This window comes from Haliaeetus leucocephalus, unplaced genomic scaffold, assembly GCF_000737465.1.
Source record: "Haliaeetus leucocephalus isolate CR32 unplaced genomic scaffold, Haliaeetus_leucocephalus-4.0 Scaffold295, whole genome shotgun sequence".
NCBI lineage: Eukaryota > Metazoa > Chordata > Aves > Accipitriformes > Accipitridae > Haliaeetus > Haliaeetus leucocephalus.
Genome location: NW_010972731.1, coordinates 5,159,822 through 5,177,563, shown reverse-complemented (window position 1 = coordinate 5,177,563; position 17,742 = coordinate 5,159,822). Strand labels below are relative to the sequence as shown.

At 43.6% G+C, this 17,742-nt stretch overlaps 1 protein-coding gene across 1 annotated transcript in view; it reads left to right on the top strand.

Annotated features, from left to right (window-relative positions):
* The first annotated feature begins 25 nt into the window (after positions 1-25).
* TTYH3 (tweety family member 3) overlaps positions 26-17,742 on the top strand; it is a 74,561-nt gene continuing 56,844 nt past the window's right edge. The window contains exon 1 of the mRNA XM_010570294.1: positions 26-148. Coding sequence (XP_010568596.1) covers positions 26-148 — 123 coding nt within the window. The remainder of the gene's footprint in view (positions 149-17,742) is intronic.

Below are 17,742 nucleotides of genomic sequence, written 5' to 3'. Positions count from 1 at the left end.
GGTGAGGCGAGGCGGCGCGGCGGGCATGGCGGGCGTCAGCTACTCGCCGCCCTGGTGGGTGAGCCTGCTGCACCGCCTGCCGCACCTCAGCCTGCGCTGGGAGCTCACCGCCGCCGACTTCCGACCGCACGACGCCGAGTACCAGCAGGTGGGTCCCCGTACGGGGTCTCTCTTTCTCTGTGTGTGTGTGTGGCGGGCTGTGTCCCGCGTGGGGGCCCCTCGCAGCCCGGCCGGGGGGTGTTTGTACACCCGTGGGCTGTGCGGGGCAGGGGGCGCGGAGAGGGGCTCGGCCCGCCTGGGGTTGTGGAGGAGAAGGAGAGGGGCCCTGGCTGGGTTTCCTCGGGTGCGTGTCTGTGGGTGACGCGTCTCCCCTGTGCCGTGGGGGGGGTGTCTGCCCCACGAGGGGCAGGCGGGGGGCGGCAGGGATGGGGCGGGCCGAGATGCGGGGGGCTCGCCGGCCTGGATGAGGGGCAGGAGGCCATCACCACCACCACCCCCCCTCCCGGCGGGGTGAGCAGGAGCCCCGAGCTGCTTCCAGCTTGCTGGAAGCCCAGGTCCTTCTTGGGAGAAGGTGGAAGGGTCTCCTGGAAGGGGAGGCAGGAGGCAACGCTGGCCATGTGCCCTCGCCAGGTCCCCCGCAAGCCGCGCTGTCCAGGCGAAGGCACCGTCCTGGCCTGACGCCCCTGGCCAGATCACAACTGCTCATCGCCGATGATAAGTGGCGGTGTCCTGCGCAGGCAGCGCTGACCGCTCGTCATCGATCCCACAGCCAGCCCCACACCGCTGCAACCTGCAGAGAGGCCAGCAGTGCCTCTCCAAAACTGCCTGCCTGCCTGCTGGAAAACAGATCGCTTAATGCATGAGAGCAGTGTTAGCATCAAGTGCATGGGAAGATGCTCGCAGAAGACTTGTGCACCGCTTTTTTTTTTTTTTTTTTTTAATGCTGCTTAGCCTGTATCCTGTGCTTGGTTGGCTAGGCATGTAATTAAAATGATTGTGGAGTGAATCTGTGTGCTCTAACATCTGTGTTCTCTGCTGTCATCTTGGAACAGAGCTGCAGTGGCTCTGCTGCCTCGTTTTGCCACGGTCTCTGGTTTGGAAAACACCATTTTGGTTTTCTGAACATACTTGCAGTGTCCTATATACGCAGCCTGCTATCGTGCACACAGGCAGAAATGCTAGGGCATCTGAACGGTTCTCGTTTATCCTAGGAGTAAAAGGTATTAGAAATACTTTAGAAAGCAGTCTGTTTGGGCTTTTTGTTTTAAACAGATGAACACATCTGTGGGCTGCAGCTAGAGTAAAAGGTGAGAGATGTATTTAAAGAGCAATGGGTAGATACAAAGAAACATCTTTAAACCAGTAAACAGAACAGACTTTTGACTTAACTTTTGTATTTGGGGCTTCAATTTGTTAATTTGTTTTAGTTCCCTTGGCTTAGCAGAGTTCAAGATGGCCACACAGAGATGTAACGCTGCATAGCAGCTTAACTGTATTTCCATGACCTCAGAGGGTAGCTGCCTTTAAAACAAGGGATATGAGATGCAGAAGATCAGAAGTTAAGAGTTCATGGAAAGATGTTCTTGGGAGTGTGTTATCACGAAACAAGCACTCGTTGACCTTTGAATAGACAGCAGATGTACTGGTTTTCACTTAAATTGCTTAAAAGCATTCCTTGCAACAATCTGGGGTTGTTTTCATTTGTCAGATAATTTTTCTACAGTAATCGTATTCCAACTTAAAGCCTTCTGCTCTCCTCCTCCTGTGTAGCTGCCTCCCCTCCCTTGATGATATTAAGGACTTCTTGCACAGCAGTAGATAGCCTTTTAAGTCTTAACATCAGCTTGCAAGAAAACGTCTTATCAAATCCAAACCCAAATGTCTGGATTACCGAAGTGTCTGTTGTCAAGAGAATCATCTGAGTAGCAGCAGCTTTTCTGGTTTCGGCATTGGCGAGGGATAGCGAGCAGTCTCCAGTAACGCAGCCCGTGTTATCGGTGTCGCCGGTTATATAACGAAGCTGCTGTGGCTCTGCAAGTTGACTCTGGAGTTCGTAGCCATGTAGATTAATTCTAATGCAGTGAAACAGGGAAACTTAATCCAGGAGTGGGAACTGTAGTGCTAAATGCTCTCTCATGCTTTAAATTCTTCTTGAAGGCCTTTTGGTTTGAACTCTAGCTTTTTCTATTGGCTTTATTATGAATTTGTATCTCTCGCTCTGTTTGCAGCCTATGCTGCCATAGTCTCCCCTTTTCTTTAGGAACCTTTTGGATTTAGCAGGTGAGGTAGTATATGTCCTGAAAATAAGTAAGTCTATTTTTTATTTTAAATTCTGTGTATTTTTCTTTTCTTTATAGGTCTCATTGGCACAAATTGTGTGTCTTTTTGTTTTCTGTTCCATTAGTGGTTGATACCCTGATTCTTAAGCATAAGCTATTAAACTGCACGCTGCATTTGAGTTCTCCAGTGGCTAAAGAGAGGGCAGTGAGGGATGCTAACTGGGAGTTCATGGGGATGGGAAAGGGCAGAGCGTCCCTAGCTGTAGTAAGGAAGGATTACCTTTACTAAACTGAAAATACCTTTAAGTTTCCATGACCTCAAGTCATTGAGTAGGTAGACTGTTGTCATAAATAGGCATACAGCAGGGCTCAGTGTCCATTCTCATTCTGATTTGTTACAAGGAAGGAAGCAACATATCCGTTCTGATTCTTCACTGCTGCTCTAGAAAAGATTTCCCAACCCATCACCAAAGGAAAACATTGCTTTCCTTATAAAACTGTTTTCTTTAGTAACCTTTTAGTAAAGACCTACCTTTTTCTTTTTTTGTACTCATGTTTTGATGATAGGCTTTGAACTTGTGCATCAACTAAACATCCCACTCCAACTAAAAGTGAAATACAGTGGCTTGGATTTGAATGTTGTCATGTCACTTGTTGCAGTGCCACGTGCTCCTGCGGGTAAGGAGGCTGCTGATTTAACAGGCTTTCCACCTCTACCTAGCAAGGATTACTGTAATGCGCAAGCCACTATTCCACTGAAGCAGCAGACAAGCTATTGTCCCCTGAAACCTCTCTGAAGCACGTGTAGCTTGTAGATAAGCACATACTGCCAGCCTTTGACGTCTAGGTCTTTGTTGCATCTTCTGGGACCCTGCATGATGGGGAATATCTAGAAGGACCTAGATTTAATGGCTAGTTATGCTGTTCTGTCCCATGCAGTCCCTTTTGTCAGAGCAGGAGGGACACCCACTGTGCACCTGCCTGTCTCAAGGCGGCTGCGTCCATTGTGTACCAACCTACAGGGGCTTCCTCCTTTTGTCCAAGAGCATGAGAAATACTGACGGCAATGTTGTTGCCGAGGGATGAGATCAATGCAGCTGCAGGTTTTGGCTGCATACCTTCTTCACCCAAGTTGGTCTCTAAAATGCTCTCCCTTGGTATTACTTAATTCTTATCTTCTTCCACAGCGTATCTTGTTGCATTAAGTTAGAACAATGTGTGCAAGTGTAGAGGAGCAGAACAGATCCTTCCCCTCTGGACTAGATTGTTTAAAAATGTATGTGTATATTTATGTCCTTCAGATGTTTGCTTCCACTGTGACAAGCTGTGGACAGCAGTACAACTAGTTGTTTCCTTTTTCTGGGGGAATGGAGGTGAGCTTCAATGTAGAATGAGCTGGGGTTGTAATCCTCCTTCTCCAGGGGGTTTGGCATGCTGGCAAGTCCTGTCAGAGTTGCCTTCATGTGCTGCTTGCAGGACTTGCTCCATAGAGTCATCCCTATAGAGGATCTTATCAGACCAGTTCTTTTCCTAATCCTCCCATGAATCATTGGGGTTGAAGATATCTTGATACGAACAGTTTTGTTCTGGCTGTATTCTCATCTGAGTCATACTGCAGTGCTCTGCAAAGCCTTTTCATTGTGTAGTGAGTCACAAACTCTGGAGTGAAGGGAATGTAAAAATGGAGCAAAGCTCGTGTTCCTTCTGACAGCATCATACTAATACCAGTTCTGGTCTCTGTGCTTTTTGCTGCTGAACAAATGATGATGATCTTACCAGTACTGTCCGCTTACTTTCCAATTCAGTTAATCGGACCAGTAAGATGGTCCCGAGACTGCTGCTGTCACTAGTTTAATCTGTTTAGTAATGTAAGTACTTCTGCTTGTGACTTACTTAGTTGCATGGCATTGAATTCACTTTATTTCTCAGGGTAGAGTTGGTTAAGAGCCTTGAGGTAGTTTGGAGGTTACATGCTGGAAAGAAGTAGAAGAGCTGAATAGCTTTTTAATAACAGCACAACAACAGGTAATGGGATACCTGCTAGAGACAGGGTGTCTTTGGTACTGACAGCAAAGGAGCCTACAACACTTTATTGTAGCTCTTAAGTCTCATTGTGTGCTGAGAAGTGTACTATAAACAGTGAAGAAGAGAGGCTGTAAAAGCTAAGCCACGGAGCACCTTGATTTGAATTTCTGCTTTTTCTTAATTGCTGGAAAATGGCAATGTTGACCTGAATCTGTGTGAACGCATGGGTTATGCGTGAATCAGGCTAGAATGAAGCAAAATTCTCCAGTATCTTTGAAACTCTTTCCTTGCACTACTCTCGTGTTTTTTCTGCAAGAGTCAGAACTGCAAATGCACAGATTGTAGGTGTAATGGCAACTGTATGTGCTTTGGAAAAAGACTGGATGATTGATTCACACAGCAGAACCATGCTAAAAGAAGCATTGGTAAAGAACAGGGGGATGCTCTAGTCCTTGGTTTTGAGATGGTCCCTTTAGTGTTGTCACCCAGGAGTCTCCTATCATACATCTGTCAGTGCTTTTGTGTTGTAACATTCTTTTTCTACTGCTGTATGTGTGTTGAGGGGGGATCCAGCAACAAAAGGTGCTGTGTAAGCCCAACGATGTTTCTTTTTTTGGCTTGTAGACTCTAATCCAAGGCATGTGTGCTTGAACCTGTAGGCAAAGGTTCAGCAAGGAATTAATTGTCAGGTACTTTCTGGCTCTGTGAGGCTGTTTCTCTACACATAACAGCTAATGTCGTCTTTGGAAGTATTTCTTGGCTGGAGAAACATGATGGATCCTAAACTGCCAAAAAACTTGGATTAGAGAGATTGTTTTAGAACTTCCTCTACTGTACTGGCGTCTTATTTCAATTCTGAAACCAAGAGTCTTTCTGTAAATTGGAAACATGTGTATTAGTCAAGTTGGATGACGTGTTTTTGTCTAGTTGGCTCAAAGTCAGAGGGTAATGTGCCTTTCTTAAAGGGGTTAGACTGAAGGCTTCTTTCAAGAATAGATGGACCACTTCCAAGGTCTGATCAGCTATCCTGCTGTAGCACTAGTTTGCTTGTATTTCCAGAAAGGTTAGGTGAGCCTGGTTAGTAGAATCCAATGTTTTCTAATGAAATTGAAGTTGCTTTTACTTTTTTAAGAACTGATGGTAAATCCCCTCTTCCCTTTACTCATCAGTCTTGGTTGCATGAGTAACCATGCAGTAATACCTCTTATCAGCAAATTGGCGCTGTGGTCAGACTCATCTATTCTGTGTTTGATCTGGAAGAGCCTTTACTAGGGAACTGCAGCATAATGAATAACCAAAAATGTAGAATCAAGACAATTTTTGATGGCTGGTTTTTACCAAAGGTAGACATACCACAATTTCTGTTGACCATACATCAGTCATGGAGCAGCATATGGTATACAGACAGGAAAAAAATCAACCTTTGCCAGCTTTCTGTCTGCAGCCTTACTTTTTTGCTGACCCATGCTGTGCTTCTACATTTTCAGATGGTCTCCTGAGAACTGACAGTTTCTGGAAACCCTGACTGTAGATTACCTTACTCTAGTCAAAAAAAAGTAACCGTTCTGAATGTATGGTTTTAGCAGACCAAAGTACACACAGAGGGGTAAAAGGTGACTTGGAGAAATGTGAAACACTTTGTGGGGGGAGGAGAGAAGGAGATGCAAGTGACTGTGCAAAGATGTAAACCATGCTTGCTTCATCTGGGTAGAATCCTAAAAGTATTAATCCTGCACAGAGAAGATGCTTTTGCCAGGCCTGGTGAGCTTCCCAGTCTTAGGAGACCTCTGTGCAGCATGTGGTGCTCTGGAGGTGTCATGCTGGTCTTAGCTGGAAGAGTAGAATGAGAGTTAAAAGCATTATTCTGGTCAGGTGGTGGCCAGCCACTGGCACCTTGGTGCTTCTGCACCAAGGCAACATTTGTCCTCTTGAAAATCCTCTATTTTTTTTTTTTTACTATACAAGTGTAACAACTTATGTTTCCTGGTCTGGATTTAAGTACTTATGAAGTAAATCTTGGGCAATGCATCCACCTCCTCCAAGCATTGCCTATATATTGTGCTTACTCGTATGCACACAAGTGTTTATCGGTTTGGAGGAGCTGACATTCAAGAACTTTATATTTTGCATTTGCTTTGGAAAAAGGGAGTCAAAACAGGAACTGAAAAGGCAGATGAGGGACTCGCCTTCAGTTTGCCCCCCAAATGATATAGCTACTTATGAAGCTTATCGTGGTGTCCAGCTGTAAAGCCTGATCACTAGCATTCTAGAGAAAGGACTCATCAGTTCAAAATCAGTTCAGTCTTACTGTCTCTTCCCTTTTTTCTTTTTCTTTTTTTCTTCCACTCAATTCTTAATGCCTTTTTGAGCAGAGGAAAATCCACACTCTTCAGGTTAACAAAAAGCCTTTGTTTAAATGTTGATCCAATAAAACGAGCAGTGCTTCAAGCAGATGTTGGTGTGGATTTTTAGTGCTCCTTATTTTTCATTATTAGGGAAAGTGAGAAATTCTCACCCAGAAGAACATATCCCATTAGCCATGACTCTGGAAATTAAGGGTGGGAACTCAGGTGCTTTTCTCTGACAATCCCAAGGCTTCGCATGTGGATTAAGGAGCTGTGCCACAAGTCTTCTTGATCTCCTGCTTGTATTTTGGGATTAGATTTATTTTTGAACCTGTAAACAAAAATCTGTCTATTGATAAAGAGATGGATAAAAGTTATGGGCCTTTGTGACATCAGGTTTCTTGACACACTTGTCTTCAGAACAGACAGTTGGAGGGACAAGCATCCTCTGATCTCTTGGCATTCCTCTTTTTTGTTTTTTTTTCTTTCTTTTTTTCTTTCTTTTTTTCTTGTGGGTTTTTTTTTCCCCTCCTTGTAGGACAAGACTAATTTTAGACCTCTTCTCCACCACCAGCACACTTACTGAAGGAAAGGGACAAGTCCAGAATCCATGGTTCATGCTGTTTGTGTTGATGTGGTAAGACTGTGCTGTGGCAGAGCTTGCCCGGTCAGCTCTGTGTGACTCCTTTCTGAAGACACTGCTGTACCTGTAAGGATCAGCGTGCTGAAGACTAAGCAGTGGTGGTTAATGCTTCTTCTGAAGTCATTCTTCTACATTCTTTGATGTGTAGTGAATACGCTTTGAGTGTCTACAAGCAAGCACTGAGTAAGATGGTGCTCACTCTTAATTTTCTTGAGGTGGAGCAGAGTCAGCATCTCGTTTACGACTCACTTCTTGATGACTGTCAGTTCTCCTCTTGTTTCTTTTTTATCTTTTAGTAGTAAACTTTCCACCAGTTACGCTGAGATTTCCCATTCTCCTTGAGTGGGTAGGAGAACTTGGCTTGTTTTCAAATGAATGTAATTCCCATAGCTGGGGAAAGGGATGTTTTGTCTGGGAATTTATTTGCTCTAAGATTCAGAGGAGACTTGAGTAACTTTGGAATCTATCAGGCTTACCTTCTGTACTGAACTTTAATTCTCACTTTTAAGACATGGATAAGACTCAAAGTACTTGGGGACATATTGATATATGCTGGAGAATTGTCTCTAATAATAATAGTAATAAAACCAAAACCCAGTAACCCTGCTCTGCTCTCAGCAAGGCTGTCTGTACTTTCTGTGTATGTCATCCTACCAGTTCTTTGTTTTAGCTGAAGATGATGATTAACAAGACAGGTGAGCTGAGCTAAAATCAAGGAGGATCAAGTTCATGCAAGATTTTTGGTTCTGGGGTTGCACTCAGATGACAGTCTAAAAAAAAAAAAAAGGAAAAAGCCATCACTGTTAAAAATCCTTCCCTTTCCTCCACTTCGAGAAGTGGCTGAGACTGTTGGTTGTATTGCAGCAGTGAAAAAGTAGGAATTGGTTATGTTTATCCCCAAACCAGAAATAACTTTTGCTGCATGGTGAAAAGGTCTGCAGGTATCTAGTGAATAGTCACTGTGGGGCAGTGCCATGCTGATGCTGTTTCTTTTTTATTTTTTTCATATTAGATGAACTAGGAAAGAGTAAAACACAGTGCACTTTCATGCTGCAGAAGCTTTAATTTCAAACTTTTTTTTTTTCAGATTTCTGGTAGGGAGCCATTTGTAGTTTTTGAGTCTGATCTTATAATTGTGAGCTTTAGGGATTGGTAAGCCATATATGTGCATATTCTTGCAAAGTAGTAATTTGTGTGCTTAAGGCTGCAAGGCTCTTGCAAAAAAAAAAAGTAGGTTAGCGTGCAATACATGGACACAGCAGTTGGTGTAACTCAGTCATGATACTTGTAGTGATTCCCTTCTCTAAGCACTTGGATATGAGGGTAACATTTATAATAATGTGTGCTTTCACATGGTTATCGGGTTGCTTGCTTCAGCAGATGTAATGTGTGCCAGACTTCTTTTAAGTTATTATTTTAACAAATGAGCATTTTTGGGTCAATAGTAAGAGTAACATTGAAACCAGCCAGGGGAAAGAGCTGACACTCCCCTTCACCCTCACTTAAACTGGACCTGCACCCTCAGATTGTGATTTCCTCTGTCAGTGTTAAATGCTTTTTCTGGCTGATAGGTCTCAGAATGGTGCCACACGTGCATATGCATGAAAGTCCTTTGTAGTGTGAAATTAGGGATGAAAGATATTGCTAATCAGTCCTCACAATGCTGGATTTATTCTTGGACAAGGGGAAATGGGAATGTGGGGAATGGATGTTTCACAAATGTATAACACATTCAGACGCGTTGTTATGCCAGTGCTGGTGTCTGTGCATGGACACCCTTTTCAGTCTGTAAAATGCTGCTGTTCACGCAGAGAATTTAAACAAGCCTTCTATTCAACACTGAAATTCAAAATAACGCCAAAATCCAAATGGAGGCACTTCAGTTGCATAATAGTGTCTGTTACAAGGAGGGCTCAGTGCAGTAGATGATGTAATGCTCCTTAAGATAAGGCCCAAGCTGGGAGGGAGAGAGGGGAGAAGGTGTTGGTGAAGGAACCGTTATGAGTATTGGTAATGGTATCAAAGCTATCCATAGGGCGTTAATTAGCAAACCTGAATAATCCCAGAGTTGATTGGGTTACAACTGTACACGTGGAAAAAAATGAGCCATTGCTTGGTGCTACCTGTCTTCTCTGATGATTGTAATTGCTTTAGTGTTGAATATAGATTTCTGAATAACATGTGGGCAGAGAATGACCTCACCACACTTCATGCTTTTTTCTTGGGCTAAGCTTTCTTGCAGTTTATCAGTGTGCTCAAGTTCCTGTAGCCAATAAACTGGTAATTTTGATAGTTGCTATAGTAGTTAAGGTTTCTTCAGTCTGCTGAAGAGGTGCTTTCTGTTGCACTGCTGAAATCGTAAGTCTTTGCATCTGGGCTGTGCCTGTAGCCTTGCTATTTAAGTGCTAGTCCTAAGGGATGCTGTTACTGTTTTGAGGCCTCTGGCAGTTTGTCATTTTCCTTCCTCCCTAAACTTACGTTTAGCATATACTTATTTTCTTCAGCTTAGGAATAGTCCTTCTTTATGTTGCTTCCTCGCTGTAAGTGCCTCTGTAGTCCCTTCTTGGACTGGCGTGGTCAGAGGGGTGACATATGACTGCCACCTCGCATATGCCCCCCCTGCCCTTCTTTCTCCCTTGTTTTACAGTATTCACTCCAGGAAATGCTGAGAAAGTCGAGAGTAATGGAATTCATGAAATTCAAGCTGTGCTTCAATGAAAACGTGTTTTCAATTTCTGCCTCCTTGGGAGCCTGAGACTGAACTGTAATTGTTGGCGCTGGGTGGGGGCTGGGGCTGTGGATGAATGAAAGTGGTGGAGTCAGCGCTCTGCAGAGCCTCTCGCCCAGCATCTCTCTGCTTCTCGGCATTCAAAGGCTGGTGTGTGCTTTGTGGCAGCTTCAGGAAGCGTTTTTGTATTCAGCTGTCCAAAAGGCCCAGGCGTTTTCCTGCTGGGTTTGATCTGGCTGACATGACAGTGTCTGAATGACAGTGACACGTTGGAGAGGAATGTTATGGGGGAAGCATCAGCTGGGGGTGGTTTATCCCCCCTCTCTGCTCTTGATCCTGCTCACGCTGTCCTTTAAGTGTCCTGCTGCCGATTAAGGGTGAGAATTATAATGGTGACTCAAAAGCCTTTGGTAAAACTCATTAATTCATTCCTCCTTTAATTAGACAACCAGCCATGGGTTTATAATTATCAGAGCCTAGGAACGTTTGCAGCTGTAATAAGCTGTGGTGCATCAATTGCAGAAATTACGGATTTCTGGCAAATGCAGATATGGTGAGCTCTTACTCGGTTTGGTTTTTGGTGAGGAACGTGGAAGAGCATAGAAATGAAGGATGTAGCTGAGAGTGCATAGTGGCTGACCTCTGGCTGAATCTTGCCTTGTGGTGTTGAACTAAGAGGAAAGGGTGGAGGTGTACTGCTTATAAATATTTTTTTTCCTTGGGAGGTGTAATAATGTAACTTTCAAGGAGAGAAGAGCGGAAGGAGACTCTAATGAAAAGTTATGCAAACATATTTTCTTAAAACTTTGGCACCTGAGGGAATTTTACTTTTGGAGTAAGAGTGTAACAGGAACAGTTGCAGGGTTTGCAAACAGTGCCATTTTTGCTGTTTGGAAGTTAGGGAATGGCTGAGTGTTTTACAACAAAAAGTACCAGGTGCTTTTTTTTGAGTCTTCTGCAGGGGGAAATAATCATTAGTAAACTTCCATTATTTTGTAATTTCTTCTTGTTTCCGAAATATGAAGGAAGGTAATTTTCAGAACTAATTTGTGTGGGTGAACCCCAGCAACACATGTCTAGGGTCTTCTGAGAGAAGTTAGTTTGTGCTACTTCTGGTATCTTTGAAATACTTGTGCTTTTTTTTTTTTTTTGTCTTTTCCAGAAGGAGAACTAGAGGGAACACAGAGGGAGGACTTGTTATTTCTACCCTATTGCAACTCTACTTGTAGTTACGATCATCACTGCTAATGCAATGGTAGACCCTGAAAATATGATCTCCACTTAGCTTTGGACTAACAAGCTGTTGAGCGCAAGTGATACTGAAAGGCACAGACCTAGGTAAAAGGCTAGAGGTGGAGATAGCTGACTGTCACTGGGCTTGGACAGATATGATTAAGGAGATAGGTTTGCTTTTTTTTTTTTTCCCCCGTAGGAGTTGAACTTGAATAAGATTAGACTGAAAGCCTTGGACTTGAATAAATGGGAGGTATTGCACAAGACTAGATTAGAGATACTTCTCGTCAATGGCAAGTATTAATGTTCATGCTCCCTTAAGAGGGAAACCGTTTCGGTTGTAGTAGGTGGCAGGAAAAAATGGATCAGCTGTGTTTTGGGTCTTTTTCTGTCTGGATTTAATGGAAAGCACAGATAGCACATCCAGTGAGGATGGAATGATTTGCTTGACACTTCTCCTGTAGCTAAACAGAAACTTCGGATGAGAGTGCTATTTTAAAAGCACTGTACAACGCTTCCTGTGTGCCTTTTAGTATTTCAAAATGTGACCAATGTCTTCTGTTTGTCCTTCTCAAACTCTCCCCATGCAGTCTTGAGTTATTGTCAGCTTATGAGGCTGAGTAGTACATAGAGCTTAGGTAGGACAGGGTTTCATCCCTAGTCTCTGAGGTCAAATATGCTGGATCACTGGCCATTCCTTATACATATATATTCAAAATTCTTACAGGTGAGACAATAGAAGTTGAATCAACCTCAGTAGACAAATTAGTGGGAGCAACAAATTTACAGGCTTAAAATAGCCTTTCATTTTCATAAGTACAACCAGGTAAAAATCCTGGTAAAGTTCATGGCTGGCCTCAGAGACCATGTTCTGGGGCAGGTTGAGCGCTCTAACAGTGAACCTCTTGATCGCTGCAGGGGTTGTTTTTCAAGCTTTTTCAGCTTGACCTGCTGCAAGTTAAAATCTCTTCACACACAAGCTCTTCAAAAGCATTTTAAATGCTTTAATGTTAAAGGGTAAACTAAAGGTGGTGAATATAAAAATATGTCCAGTGCTGTTGACAAAATTCTCTGCGTGGACAAGCGGTGCTCTGGGACCTGCTTCTAATGCCCGCATGTTAGCAGGCAGCTCTTGGAGAAGCTGTGTGAGTGATAGTAGGTGCTGGGAGCGTTCTGCTGAGGTGTAAATAACAAGGTTGGACAGTTTACGCTAGCTCTGCTGTTTTTATTAGTGCAGCTTAGCTTTCGCCTCAGGCAATGTGGAGGTCATGGGAGAAGGAGGAAGGAACAAGCTGTGAACTTGCCTCCTCTCCCAGCAGAAGATGTTGAGAAGCTATGGGGATCTTGTTACCCTAATCCCCCCTTGGCGTGTTAATTCTTCTTGTCTGTGTACTTGTATCTTAAGTCTGAAATTCTTACTGAGGCAACTGCTTGCTGGGTCATGTGTGTGTCTCACTCCAGTGTCCTTTCAACCTTTTTGGTGTTTGTGTGGAGTTTGTTGCAGCTATTAAAATTCAGTTGGCTGCTACAGTATTTCATTGCTGTTAATTATGTTCTCAAGAAAATGTTGCTCAGAGACTGCTGCTTGCCTTAATACTGTTCCTAAATACATTTAATAGCTATTTGCTAGCTATTGCATCTTCTGCCTGTGATTGGCCCACCTCTTAATGTGTTCCCAGTGCTGAAGAGGACTGTGGATCCAAGTCTGTTTGGTGGGTAGATCTGAATCATCTTCTGCTGATGTCAGCTACGCTTTGGCCTGGGAGGAGATATGCCTCTTGTACCACAGCAGTGGCATATCCAACAGGTGAAATGTAGTTCTGCAGGTATAACCTATGGGCAGGACTTTCAGCACTAACTTAATTATTAGGTTTGGTTTACTTGTGCTGGCTTCAGTAAGAGTGATCTTGATTATTTGATGCAATAAATGAAATACAAGGTTCTTAAGAAAGAACCAGTTTCAAGGGTAGGCCTTGAATGCTCATCAAGGTTCAAGTTCAAACCAGGCATGTCTGTTTTTCTTTTCCATTCCAAAGTGAAATTTGCTGCTTGATGTCTGATGTAGTGAATGCTGAGCTTTCTTTCTTAACACCTGTGTCTTCAGATGGGATCCACCAGCAGTTTAGTTCTTTACTTCCTACTCACAAACACATACACCACCACTTCTTTAATACTAAAACTACTCCTACAAGACTTTCATCCTTGGGGATGTACTCAACTAGCCTTTGACGTGCTGTTGCCTTCCGACAAGTTACTGGTCACTTCTCCTGGGAAAACAGAGATCCTCAGTATTTTCTGTGTAGCTGCCCTTGGACCTTGGTCAGCGTGCAGTCTCTGCCATGTGCTATGAACATAGGCTAACTGTAAACAGGGCTGATTGCTTCTGGAAACTACAATTTAGTCCTCAGCTTTATTCTCAATGAGGAATATTTTTTTTTGTGTTAGAACAGGACATGTGTGAAACAGAACTGCAGCGTTGTTCTAATGCTGCAGCAAGGAAGTATTACGTGGTGCAAAGTTTGATGTTAACTGCAAGCTATATGTTCTTCTTGCAGTCAAAACATTAACTATACTGTGATAAGAATCTTGTTCTTGGTGCAGCTGTGGTTTGGATTGTGCAATGCCTCTTTAGGTTCTCCTACAGTATTTCTGTATCGCCTGATCTAGGGAAGTGTCCTGATGGCTGAAACTGTGCTATAGGCCAGGAAAAGTTCAGAGGCATGCATGCATGCGTCCTTACGTACTGTCAGTTGGAGGAATGGTGCTAGCCACTGCTTGTGAGCATCAATGCTGTACTTGGGGTGCTGGCTCCTTGTACAATGCTGGCTTTAAAGATCTAAAGCTCCTCCAGTGCTGCTGAGTGGCGTCTCAGTAGGTAGGAAGGTGTCTTGTTTGATTCACAGCTGCTTGCAAGGAATAGGGTCTTTAGGGTATTTATGCTGCACTCTTAGCTGTCATGTATTTAACTTCTAGGCAGCACCCAGATAACCCCCTATGCTCGTGCCCATGGTAAATAGGCTTTCAAATGGGGTTACGCATTCCAGGCACGTACGCTGTCCTGCTCTGCTAGCTCAAGCTGGGTTAGTCATGCATCTCACCGAGCGTGTCAGATCTGAGATGGTCTGTCTCTCTTGCTTCTGCTCTCTGAATCCTTGCTCTATAAAAGACAGTAATCAACAAAAGGGCAGTTAGAGTTGTGGAGCTTGGTTATATGATCTTGTCACTTCTTTCACCCTGATCTTTGGACTAAGGAGATAGTGTTTTGAGTGCAGAAAAATCTTCAGGGTCCTGGGAAACTGGCTGGGACTGTAGTGTTCAGCTGTAGGGCACTTTCTAAAATTAAATAGTGGGAGCCAGTGACAGGAAAATGAAAAATATTATTTTTAGGAGAAAACCAAATGAAAACTCGATGCCACGCTATTCCTCATGGTTATATTATGTGTCTAGAAGGCAATGTTAAAGCTCCTAGTCATTACGTGTGGGATTGTACTATCATGTCTTTAAATGTATGCAAAAACCTGCTCATGTTCCTTCACTTACTTGTTTTCCATCTGAAGGTATAATCTAGTGACAATATAATCACTTGCATAGCAACCAGCATGTCATAAACAGGATTATGGTGCCAGGTAAGGATGGAGGGCACAGAGAATTTAGGAAGGAAGTATCTCTTATATAAATACCCTCATTAACATGAAGCAGGGTAAATACGGGGACCTATGTGCAGAGAACAGCGTGCCACTCTGCGTGCTGCATGGCACCTAGGGGCTGTGTCACCGGGAGAACAGGGGAGGAGGAAGGGCACACGTGCGGTGCGTGGCATGAGGTGTGTCCTTTAATGCAACAGGGCCTTAAGAAGGTGAATCTGTGTCGTTAGCAGGCCAAGGTAAACCCTACATAGAGCCTGTTACTGATCTCAAGGTGCAAATGCGGCAGGCTGCCTTGTCTCAGCTAATGTGATTAAAACCCCAAAGGCACCAGGGATGTATTCTAGCCATCTCTCTTCCCTCCTTCTTTCTTCCCACTCCCCCATCAAGAGCACCCTTACTCTCCAGCCTGGAGAGGGTAAGGTTTGTCTGCTACAAAGTACTGCATTTTTTTCCCCAGTAGTACTGTCTGTAAATTAAAATCCTTTCTCAATACACATTCAAGCTTGCTTTCTCTTTTTAGTAAAAACTTGAGCTGGCTGTTTTATAGTTAAAGATGATGGGCAGAACCAGCAAAATCAAAAGCTTCTCTCTTCAGCTCCTTCTGCAGTGAAGACTAACGGTGTCTTGTGACATTCTTCTGCAGACCCATAAAGGAAAGAGAGCTACTTTACTTGCACACAGTTCCTGCCAGAGGTATCATGGTGAGTTTTATGCTGCATAGAGTTAAGTGAGAACAGTTACTGAATGCTTTGTAAGAGTGTTTGAGCAGATGCTCTGCTCTACTTTGTTCTGCAGTTTATGCACCACTTGCTTTCATTCAATAAAAAGCAGCATGAAGACACGAGAGTTATTGCAGATATTTGCTTTGTGGCTTCAGGGTATCTTATCTTGGGGCTGCTCAAAACTTCCTTCTAGTGAATTGCTCTCATTTTTTGCAGTGTTTGGGTGATGTAACAAATGGTTCGATTGCTTCAGTGAGTCAAAAGTACTGCTTGGCTCTTTCCCAGAAGCTTTAACACCTGCTAAAAGGGTGAAGAATTCCAGGCAACCACTGCCAGCCCTTAAGTGCTGTGAAAAGTCTCTTGTCAAAGATCCAGTTTTCTGTATGGGTTGGGAGTCAGATAATGTTCCCCACTAATCTAATGTGGTTGGTCAGAGCAGATCTAACTCTGTATTGTTGCCCAAACTACTTTTGTTGTTGATGGTGTTTTTAGCGAGCTGAGCTGAGTTTGTGGCAAGGGATTGTGATCACTAATGGTGATACAAAAGAAGCGATAGAGCTAAGGAGGGCATGCCTCTCTTTAGCTTCAGAGAATCTGCAAGAGATGTATTTTTACTGCTGGCCCTGCGGTTAGTGAGGTCTGCCAGCTCCACCTGATTAGAGAATATGCTTCAGTAAGAGATATTGAGAATCCTTACACTGGAGCTTATAGTTTTTGCTTCTCTTTGTTCCTGATTAGGATGCTCTCTGGAGATAAGTTCACAAATGAGGCTTAAAATACCTGTCTATAAAGAGTAGAAAGAAAAATTCTGTGTAGAGAAGAGTGGATCCTAAGTTTGAGATATTTCAAGTGCAAGTTGAATGTCTGGTGCAACCCAGCTTGAAAATACGTATAAAACTGCTCAAATGCAAAATGATCCACCTGGCTCCCTTCTGTGGCATCTTTTATGGGAGAGTTCATAAACAGCCTGAGGGATTTCTGCTTACACATTGGTGAATCCTGCTTTGTGATAACGTTCCAAACAGGCAAATTGCTGATCTGCACGGGTAACAAGGTACTTGGTGCTTCAGAAGAGCTATTTTCAAATGCAAAGTTAACTATGAAGATAAATGTAGCTATTAACACTGAAGGTTATTATAAAGCTAAGGAATGTGATTCACCAGTCAAGATAGCTGGCTGAAAGTCCATCCAGCTGCAGTAGTGAACTGAAAGACACTGAATTAAAAACAAAGCAAGCAGATGGTTGGCAAATAGCAAATAAGTAACTAAGCACCAGTTCCTGGTGGGGATCAGATGAAAATGTGTTTCAGGAAACACAACAGCCAGAAAAGGTGAGATAATGTATTTCAGCATTAGGGAACCTCTAACTTGAGAATGCTGATCTGGTGGCAGCCCTAACAGCTGTTTTTTAAATAGCCCAAATTTATTTTATTTTTTTTTTTTAAAGTTTCTGTAAGCATCCCTGGAGGACTGGTAAATGCTGGTTTTGTTGTTGCAAACATACTGGTCATTGCAAAGCACCACAAGGTGCGTGTTGGATGGCTTGCCAAGCCAAAGGTCAGAGGAAACACAAGGATGGTTCATAGCAGGAATGGCCCACTGCTTGGCTGTCAATGGCTGTGGCCTGGATGTTGTACGGGGAGCTGGATTAAATAGTCCTTTCCAAGAGTTCTTGGGCCGGGAATCCATCCTGACTCCATGTTGCTTCAAAGAGCTGCAGTACTTAAGTGCATAATAGTAAGTGGAGGAGGCAGCTGGCTGTTGTCTGTTGGATTTCTTCTTCCTTTGCTGGATCCTTCCTTGTACTTCCAGTTTGAATGTCGGGGAACTGTGTTTCTAATGCCAGATGTGAGGTTAGAAACAAAACAGCAGTGAAGAGTCTGTGCTCCTGTGTTTTCTTTCTGAAAGACATTGTAATCCAAAATCTGCCATTCTTCTGCCAGTCAGTAGTTGTAAAGATGTTGGAAGAAAAGAGCCTGGTTTTTGCTTAGAAGTTAAAGTCCCTCACATGGCCATGTGAGGACCTGCTGAGCAGGGAGCACTGCAGCCCGGTTACCTTCAGCTGGCGGTGGTGTGACTGCTTGTCGAGTCCTGCTCCGGTGGCTGCTCTTATTCAGGTG